Source organism: Arachis hypogaea, chromosome 4 (assembly GCF_003086295.3).
Source record: "Arachis hypogaea cultivar Tifrunner chromosome 4, arahy.Tifrunner.gnm2.J5K5, whole genome shotgun sequence".
Lineage (NCBI taxonomy): Eukaryota > Viridiplantae > Streptophyta > Magnoliopsida > Fabales > Fabaceae > Arachis > Arachis hypogaea.
The window spans coordinates 126944867-126955170 of record NC_092039.1 but is presented as its reverse complement, the minus strand read 5'-3'; the positions used below and the strand labels follow the sequence as shown (position 1 = coordinate 126955170).

Sequence of the window (10304 nt, the reverse complement as noted above, 5' to 3'; positions counted from 1 at the left end):
TAAAAATATTTCAAGAATTAACTGTTTCATAAAAAATTACATACCTTTAAAATAGAAACTATAATTTATCACCTATTTTGGGAGCACATGATTTCACCCCCTAAAACTAGTTTAACAAATGTTTTATATATTATTACTGTCTTAATTACGTAATCAAATATTTATATCAATAATACTAAAAAAAAAACAAAAAAATAGTCCAAACTTATTTTATTTAATATTTATTAATTTTAATAATAATTAATAAATATTAAATAAAACAAAATCTAGGTGAAAACTCAGGTGGAGCCGATTCATGTGAAGTTGATAGTTAAGAGTCGTTAGATAAAAATTTAGTTAAATCAGTCAAACTATTTAACAGCTCTCAATTATCAACTTCATGTAGTCGATTCCACCTGAATTTTTACCTTAAATCTAACTTGATTTTGGCTAAATTTTTTTATTACCGATCGAACATTTCCATAATAATAGCTTAAGTAGAAACTCCATAAACCTCCGCCGGCAACCGCGGTGTTGCAAATGCCATGAGTGGCTTTGCTTTTATGGTACCTTCTTCTCTTTCGGAGAGGTCAATGGTTGTCTCATTGGGTGGCACACTCCAATTGAAGCCATGCAACATCCTAGCAAACAACATAACGGTCATGGTAGAACCAAGATTGATTCCGGGACATGCCCGTCTTCCGGTGCTAAAAGTAACCAACTTCAAACTCGGCTCATTTAAACTCAAATTCTTAAACCCATCAATATTATTGTTATCTTTTTCTAAATGGCGTTCGGGTTTAAACTTCAAGGGTTCTTCCCATATTCTTGGATTTTGTCCGATTCCTTGCCGTCTTAGAACAATGTGGCTACCCTTTGGAATGAAGTATGTGTTGTTGGCAACAAATGTGTCCTCCATGGAAACATGGGTAGCGTTGATATCATCAATGGGATGAAGGCGAAACACTTCTCTTGCACATGCTTTTATGTAATTGAGTTTTGGAATGTCTGATTCTTGCACTTGTCTTTCCTTGCCAACCACGGTATCTAACTCCTCCACCGCCTTTCGGAGCGTCTCCGGCTGATTTAGCATCTCGGCGAGTCCCCATTCAAAGGCATTCGATGGATTGTCCACGGTTGCAATCATCATATCCTGGAAATTCGGTGAAGGTGAGATTGATAGTTGAGAACCGTTAAATAAAAATTTAGTCAAATCAATTAAATTATTTAACAACTTTTAACTATGTAACTGTATCTAAATTTTCATCAAAAAATCAAATTGAAGATTCAAATTGAAGATTCATGTGTATGCATGTATATGATTAAATAATGGATGTCTCTCCCTAATTTTATTTGAAAACTCAACATTATTTAAAAAAAAGTTGAATATGTACATGCAATTATTTTTATGTAAAATTAATAATTAAAAATTATTAAAACAGTTAACTTTATATATAAATAATTGTATATAAATTTTTATATAAAAAAATTTAATGCATTAACAATATAAACTTTTTGTTAATAATATATTAATACATAATTAATTATATGTGTAAAACTCTTTTACATCAATTATATAGGCATGAAAGTTAAATTTGATATTTGGTAAAAATCAGAACTCTTGTTTTACTTATGAATTGAAAAAGACTTTCATATACTCATCATTGCACTCAATATGTAATTTTTTAAAACATTTTCTCTTAATTCCACCTTGATTATATATCAACCTTTAATAATGTTCATTAAAAATGTCTAACTTATGCACTGAAAAGTTAAATAGTAGAGTATCAAGTGTTATTACCATAATTTGACACTTAATTTCATCAACAGTCAAAAGTGGATTATCATTTGCATCTTTCAATGAGATTAGAACATCAAGCAAGTCCTCTTCACATGTTCTTTTACCATTCTTCCATTGCTGAACCCTATCTTCAATTAAGGGATCATGATACTTCATTATCAACTTAGTGGCCATCTTCAAGTTCTTCTTATGACCATCCAAGTCAAGCTCTCTCAAGCATGCAACATAATCAGAGATAGAGAATGCAAAGAGGTATCTCAAAACAGTGAAAATTGCATCAATATGTTCCACCTCCTCAAATCCGGGTCCTCCATCTTCCCTTCCTTTACCAAAGTTCCTTGAATTGAATACCAACCTGTTGGAATAATAATAATAATACAATTCATCAATGTAACTGTCAAGAATAAATTAAAAAAAAATTCTCAAAATATTAAGCTCTTTATTATTAAGGTCTCATGTTTAAATTTCCTAGAGGATAAAAATATAGAAACACTAAATATAAAATATTACAAATAAAAAAGTTATATTTCTATTTGTATGTGCATTTCTCATAATATTTTGGTTAACCAAAAAATTGAACAACTCTTTTTTTCTCTAGAACAAATAATATTTTGTCTATTTTTTAAATTAATTTTTGTCTTCTAGTATATTTATTTGTCGTCATGAAATAAATTTAATCGTATCACATAATGGACATGTACATTAATACACATGGTTTAACTAATTTTTAATTAATAAATATTAGTCAATTTTTTAGTGTAAAATATTTTTTTAAAAATTTAAAATTTATAATTTATAATATAAAATTTAATGTAAAAAATAAATTGTTATTAACTAAAAAATAGTCAATTTTCTAGTTGAAATTAAAAAAGAAAAGAAAAGTTTTTTTTTTAATTGATATCCCACCTTCTAATAATGTTGCCACAATAATGTCGTGCCACAATCCTCGCATCCACAAGACCGCCACCATTCTTGTTGCATTGATTGTAAACATAGAGGACGATGTTGTCGGCTTCCTCCACCCTCTTGTCTTGTAGCCATTGAAGTTTTCTTGGAGACACCAATTCATTGGCCATAACTCTCTTCATTTTCTTCCATTGTTCTCCATAGGGAGCTGCTATTGTACTCAAGAACCCACTTGAGACATGTTCACTAGACCAATTCATAGGCCTCGACGCGAAAATTGAATCTTGTTTTGTCAATAATTCGCGAGCAATTTCAGGACTAGTGATGGGAATAACATGAATGTTACCTAGACGAATGCATGCGATTTCGGTGTTTAGATCACTCATGATCTTATGTATCCATCTAGATGCTGATTTGCTTGCTAGCATTTCAGGTAGGTTACCAATTATAGGCCATGGTTTTGGTCCCGGAGGAAGTAATGTAGTTTGTTTGCGTTTTGAAGTTATTTGGTGTTTGAGGAATTTGAGAAATGGGGTGATGAATCCAACAAGTAAGAGAAGGAGATACCAAAATAGTAGAGAGCTAATAAGAGAAGATTCCATGGCTTGGAAGTGAAGTAAATTGATGAAGTTCAATTTTAGGTTTAAGCTAAGATGTATGTGTATGTGATTATTATTAGGGTTTAGTTTGATGTGTTGTTTAGTGTAGTTGTGTTTCTTTATTTATAGATGTAAGATATATGTGATATCATCATGTGGATGGAAATAACACGTTTGCATGGTATGATGATTTGGCTAGAGTAATTTAAAACATGAACAAGTTTGCATGCAATTAACATGTGAGTGATTCATAACACGTGATATTATCTACAGTAACACGTTTTGACTATTCAGTCTTCACTAACCTTTAAAATTTTCTACTTTCCAATATATATATATATATATATATATATATATATATATATATATATATATATATATTTAATTTTTACACGTATCAACGCTTCTCTTTTATCTTTACGCTGATTTACACGTATCAAGCACATAATAATTGACTAAACGCGAAATGGGTTAACAACTTTGGACTAATTAATCTTTAATTTTTTACAAAAATATTTAGTAACAAAAAATGTTATCAAAAAATAATTAAAATTTATTTTATTTAGTAGTTATTAATTATTATAATAATTAATAGATATTAAATAAAGCAAGTTTTGATTTTATTTTTTTAGTATTACCGAATTTTTTAAATGTTAGATGTAATTGTTGATATATTCTGGAGCATGTGTTAGGACTTAGGATAGTGCTTTACCTTTGTGGTTTTGCCCTAAATGCTGTGTATTTGTCTCTGTGCGTGTGTGTTTGCTTAGTTTAATTTTAAGGGGAGCCCAATTTACTATAATTCTACATATACCCTTGTAACAACATATTAAAATTAATCATCACATGCTGAAATATGAATACATATTAAAAATATATTAAATTATTTATATTTATACACAAATATATTAATAGCAAATTTTAGTAGCTAATTTTAATATATAAATAATATTTTTGTATTTTTTTATTATCTCACTATACTAATGAATACCATTAAGCTTCTTTGAGTTTAATTAGTTTAGGTAACGTTTATTTTGAGATAGTGAGACAGAGACTGTTGAGAGACTAAGATTTAGTATCATGTTTGTTACTTTATAGACTGATACTAAAATTTTTATCTCTATTTTTAAAATTTCAGTATTTCAATACTTCTAAAAAGTGGGAACACAGGGAACTAAAATTTTTAGAGATTGAGACTGAAACTTTAATAACATTTTATACCTAAAATACCCTTATTTCAATTAATTAATTTCAATTTTACTCTTTATACAAATTAAATTAGAGTTTTATTCTTGTTTCAATTTCTGTCTTTCATTTTACACCAAACAAAATATTAAAATTTATTTTAATCTCTATTTCTTAATCTCTGACTCTCGATCTCAATCTTTTTATTTTTATTTCTCTACCAAACACTATTTTAATGTCAATATACTAGGGACTTGTGTACTTTAGCGGTCACTAACCATTAAGCCCCTTTGTTAGCTTCTTCCTTTATAATAAAAAAACAAGAAAAGAAAAGAAAGATTCAAGTATCAATATTTGATTATTAAAACAAAGTTTAAATATTAATTTTCATTGTTTAAAAAAATATTAAAAAGCTAATTATCTTTCAGTTTTAATAAAACCTAATATTATTACTAACGTTATTTAGAAAAGAAAATATTAGATAATCTATTAATGTTCTTTTTTAATAGAATGATCTATCTAATGCTACAAGTATTATTAAACATCAATTTGTAATTTTTTTTAAATCATTTCGAGAAGAATAATACTACACATCATCCAAATTTTTTTGTTAATTAAGTTCAATTAAATTGGTTTAATATAACAAAAATTAATTATGATTAACATTATTTCAAATCTTATTATTTAATTAGATTGAACTTGGTCTATAAAATAACTTGGATGTGTAGTCGTATTACTCTTTTAAAAAATGCTATTTAACTACACAACAAAAAATCATTCATTAAACCACATTTTTTTTAAACTACATTTAAAAAGCGTAGCCTATTCTACGCTTTTCTCCGAGTTACTTTTTTACAGAAAAATAGAAAACACATTTGTAGTATCATTTAAAAAGTATCTCCTTAGATATTATAAAGATCACTTATAAAGTGTAGCTTTATCTCAATATCTATGGGTACATTTTTCTCACCAAAGAGAGCACTTTTAAAGAATAACCTATTTGTTATGTTTTGGATGGGCTTTAGAAGCATTTTCTAATATAAGAACACCAAATAAACACATAGTAAATTTTTTTTTTGTCATCACCCTCACTCACGCAACACACTCTCATCCTCACTCAACACACACACGAAAGAGATAAGAAATTAGAAAAGGAGAGAATGGGAAGAAGAATAAGAAGAAAAGAGGAGAGGCAAAGGAAAGAAAGAGAGGATGACGCCAGCTAAGGCTCAACCATCATCGCCATCATCTTCGAGCGCCAGTGAAAGAGAGAGAGCTCGAGAAAGAGAGGAAACACGATGGAGGAGAGAAGAAAGGGGTGCTCAGTCGTCACTAAATCTCCAACGCCGTTGCTAGGGCTTGTTGCACGCCGTCGCAATTCTGCCACCGTCGTGCTGCTGTGTCGCCGCTGAGGACCTCAAAGGGAGGAGGGTGGAATGTCTCGCCACCGTTGAGCTCTGTCGCCGTGCTGCCGTCGACTGGAGCTCGCTGCTGAGCTGTTGCACCATCTCCAAACCATTGTGTCACCACTCATCTCTTCTTCACCATCGTCGTATCCTCTGTCACTAGGTAAATATTCTCTATTCTGTATCCTCTATTTCTTGTTCATTCTCTAATTAGATCTCACTTTTCAGTTTGAAGGTGTGTGTGATTTTGATAGTGATGATGAACTGTAATGGCAATTGAGATAGACAATGTATGTATTAATTTTCAATTAGCTTGTGAATTTTTGGGGGTTTTGGGTTCTAATTTTAGGTTTTCTTTTTGGGGGGTTCGGCTTCTAATTCTCAATTTTTTATGATTCTTTTCTGTGTATTGGCATAGACAAAAGCAACAATAGATCTAGAAATATGGTAAGTGGAACTTATTGATTGGAAGAGTTATTAGTGCGGATAAAGATTCTATAGGATGTTGTGTAGACTACTTTATAGGATGATGCTTGCTCTTGAAATTTCATTATTGCCTCTTCGATTTTCTTCTTGATTTTGTTCTTTGAAGCTGTCTCTATCGGCATGTAATACTTTTTTTTCATTTTACTCCGCTATCTCTGCTGTCCGAGAAGCTACTTCACCTTCTCTGCACTCTTGTATTTGCTCCACTATCTCTTTGCTGTCCTTAAGTTTTCTTCATTTGCTCTTTCACCTTTTGAATTTTGTTTTATTGATGTCTTTGAAATAGTGGTATTGTCCTTGTGTCTTTGTTGCTTTCCTAGAACCCCAGCTGTCCCAAAATAGTACCAAATATTTTGTTACCTTTTCTTCTTTTATTCCAAGCAGGAATGTTTAGGACCCTCTCTCTTAGCTTGTATTTCTGAACGGTGCTTATTAGGTATATTGGGCTGGACCTTGAGTTAGTGCATTGGAAGTGTGTTGAGGCAACATGGATTTGGGTTGAGAAGTGGAACACTGGGCCTGCACTACTAACACACTCATTAAATCAAATTTGGACTTTTAATCCAATGAATGATTGTCATCAAATATATGCCCCAAAATTAATATTTACTCAGCAATCTTTTCCTTGATGATAAAATAATTAAAAAGGATACATATATAGATCGAAAATTTAATTGAAATAAGTTGAGAATACTTTCCTTCGATGATCATCCAAAATGTATAGTGCTCCCTTTAATGTCAGCATTTCTCCTCCTTAATCAAGGCTTACTCTTAAAATAGAGATAATTCAAAGCAATCAAAAAATTAATACCAAAGAAATATAACACAGCAACAGTAACACAAAGCAAATAAAGTTAAGCATTAACATATAAGGCAGTAGATATCATTAAGCATCATCAACATCCTAAGCCAATCCTAACTTTTCTTTTCTTTCCTTTTTGTCATCAAGGAGGAAAATGAAAGAACCTGCAAAAAATTGTAGTGGCCTAACATAGGCAGTCTTAAGTAGCAGTTACTGCAAAATATTTAAGTGGCTACAGTCATCTAAGATAAAATAAAAGAGTCTGAAAAATACTCTTTAAACAAAATTAGAGATAATTTGCCAAAGTAGAGATGGGACAATCTAGGCATCAGAGTTGGAGTCATCGAAGTCTTCATCCTCATCATCATTGTCCATACTGCTGCACCCAGCTTCAATTTCCTCTACATAGTTCCCAAGAAAGAGAATGTGGCCTTTCGTCTTCTTAAGCGTAGTTTTCTCCATACCTTCAGGCTTCATCCTTTTTCTGTTTAGCCCTAAAGTTGATGAGAAGATCTGTCAGATTTACAAATTTTTGGAGCACATCCTTCATGATACCAGTCATATGAGTCTGATTTTGGTAGAGTTTGACTTAGGAATCAATAGATCATAACCTTGAAATGGAGCTTTAGTTTCCTCATCAATGCTTCTATGCTTAGTCATTGTTCTTTTAACTGCACTACCCCATTTTATGTAAAAATTAAACTCTCTACAAATTTCAGCCCCAAAATCATTATAATACTGAAAAAAAAAATTTAGCAGTATGGCATAGGACAAAGCATTTTTCGAACTAACACATGCATGTATGTGCTTCAATAATAAATAAGCAAATGAAATGAACATTTTGAAAAGGAGAAAAAACATAACCAGTGTATCACATAATGAGACTCATTGAAAAGAGCCACTTTAAGGCAGAATAATGTGATTAACAATCCTATGCAACTGGGCATGGACTGGACCAAGTGACTTGTGAGTGGGAGTGGTATCTTCAAGGAAAGGAATATTAACACAAACAGTCCTTAGGACTTCAAAATAAGACACATTCAAAAACTCATCCCACTTACCAGAGGTGAACACATTGATCCTCTTTTCCTAGTAATCTAGGGCTTTATTGAGATGATATTTGTAAAGAATAATGGTGTGACGCTTAATGAAAGAAGCAATTCTCTCTTCTTTGTATGACATGTTACTGTAGAGCTGTCTCACAAGATCAGGATAGATTTTTTCACGAATGGAGAAGATGGGGGATCCATCCCTGAAATGTAAATAGAGGCATAAAGTTCAGACCTTTTCTACGAAGACTTTCAAGATTGACAAGCTTAGAGGGCAGATAGGACGCTAAATGATATCTTTGCAGAAAAACATGTAGTTCATGAAGGAATTATAGCGACGGAAATCATGTGAAACTTTTGTAAAATCAGCATAAAAGGATTTATAGGCAATGGAATTTGAAAGTTTAAATTTAGAAATAGAGTGAAGTTGAAAATCAATGACCGTACCGCGACTAGGGCGAGTAGGAGATGGAGGGAGCTCTACTTCTTCGCTGATAGGTCTCTTCTAACGAGAAGAACTCGGCTGAGAGGAACTTGGCTGAGATGGAGTTGGCCTCGGAGACACTCAGAATGGCGAACAATGATTTTGGTGCGAGCCATTTCTTCAGGAAAAGTGGTTGGAGGAGGAGATGAAGGAGAGTTGGTTGGAGAAGGTGATGAATGAGAGTTTAAGGAGATGGGAGTAGAGTGATCAGAACAGGAAGTATGAACACCACTATGATAGTCTCTACAGACAGCTCTCTTCTTACAGGTCATTCTTATTATAAATCACTGGTCAGTTGCAGAATATGAAGAGTGAGGTGAAGAAGTGAAGAGAGGTGTGTGTGAAACAGTGCATGAAGTGGAGCATTAATATAGACCTATAGTAGTGCAAAGGTCTCAACTTGAAAGTGTTGAAAATTTTTTAAAAATAATTGAATTTCACAGCTGTAACCAAATGAACCAGATTTTCAGAAAAAAAAATAAAATTGAAAAGAATTGTTTTAAAGTCCAAGTCCAAAGTAGGCCCAACACATTCAAATACAAGTGGTCCATTTGAGAGTAGACAAGCAAACATACTAGGGCCACCAAATCTGATATGCCTCTAACGATTTCAGGTAGTGACAATATAATTAATAAAGCACATTCATCATTTGTCCAGAATAGTCTCATCTCAACCTGTGAGATAAAACACTGAACCAGAACATTATCAAGATCAAAAAACATTAGATAAATCAATAATGCCCAATGCAGTATGCAACTTACAGAACCACTCTTCAATTAATGGTTTAGTAAAAATATCAACTAGTTGATATTCTGGTTTAACAAATTAAATGTCTAAATTTCTATTTTGCAAATGTTCTCTTATGGAATGAAATTTAATTTCAATGTGTTTTTTTCTTTGGTGCAAAACATTATTTTTTTTGAAATATTTATGACACTCATATTATCACAAAATAAAAGAATATTAGATGCATTCATTTTGTAATTAGCCAACTGAGTTTTTAACCATAATAATTGAGGGAAACATGAAGAGGCTGCAATATACTCAGCTTCGACAATGGACAAGGCAACTGTTGCTTACTTTTTACTTGACCATATATTGAGTAATTTGCCAAGAAAGCAACAAATGCCACTAGTGCTTCTTCTATGAACTCTATCCTCAACAAAATCTGCATCATAATAACCCACTAATTAAAAAAATCAGTTTTGGAATACCATAAATCATAATTAGTGATACCAAACACGTATCGGATAATTCTCTTCATAGCTGAGAGATGTGATTCTTTGGGCTTAGATTAAAATATTGAACACACACCAACATTTTGAATGATATTAGGCCTTGATGAAGTAAAATACACTAAAGAATCAATCATTTTCTTATATCTTGTCTCATTCACATCTCTAGCATGTTCATTTTTGTCTAGCTTGATGCTGTTGGGATGCATGGAATTTTCATTGGCTTGGCACGGTCCAGCCCAAACTTCTTGGCAAGTTCTTTGGTATATTTTTTTATGAACAAAAATACCCTCTACAGTTTGCTTAATTTGCAAGTCTAGAAAGAAAGTAAGCTCTCTCATCATGTTTATGTCAAATTCACTAGTCATAATC

The 10304-nt window shown here is 31.8% G+C and overlaps 1 protein-coding gene and 2 long non-coding RNA genes across 3 annotated transcripts; 1 reads left to right on the top strand and 2 right to left on the bottom strand.

The window, feature by feature from the left end:
• On the bottom strand, positions 1-3376 carry LOC112744815 (isoleucine N-monooxygenase 2-like). The gene is made up of 3 exons (XM_072236252.1): positions 2687-3376; positions 1781-2135; positions 1-1132 (listed from the first exon to the last, which is right to left on the bottom strand). Exons 1-3 carry the CDS (start codon positions 3286-3288, stop codon positions 473-475), a joined length of 1617 nt encoding a protein of 538 aa, XP_072092353.1. The 5' UTR covers positions 3289-3376; the 3' UTR covers positions 1-472.
• A 2138-nt stretch (positions 3377-5514) lies between these two features.
• On the top strand, positions 5515-6184 carry LOC140184511 (uncharacterized). The gene is made up of 2 exons (XR_011881535.1): positions 5515-6039; positions 6105-6184. It is a non-coding gene; the product is annotated as an uncharacterized lncRNA (long non-coding RNA).
• A 125-nt stretch (positions 6185-6309) lies between these two features.
• LOC140184510 (uncharacterized) lies at positions 6310-9193 on the bottom strand. The gene is made up of 4 exons (XR_011881534.1): positions 8661-9193; positions 8226-8416; positions 7776-7835; positions 6310-7658 (listed from the first exon to the last, which is right to left on the bottom strand). It is a non-coding gene; the product is annotated as an uncharacterized lncRNA (long non-coding RNA).
• Between the last annotated feature and the right edge of the window lie 1111 nt (positions 9194-10304).

What these genes read in the sequence shown, in the direction of transcription:
- LOC112744815 (XM_072236252.1), bottom strand. Translation starts at nt 3,288, where the DNA reads ATGGAATCTTCTCTTATTAGCTCTCTACTATTTTGGTATCTCCTTCTC. An exon ending in TGTGGCAACATTATTAGAAG is followed by an intron (nt 2,136 to 2,686) that starts GTGGGATATCAA and finishes TTATTCCAACAG; the next exon opens with GTTGGTATTCAATTCAAGGA. An exon ending in AAATTAAGTGTCAAATTATG is followed by an intron (nt 1,133 to 1,780) that starts GTAATAACACTT and finishes CCGAATTTCCAG; the next exon opens with GATATGATGATTGCAACCGT.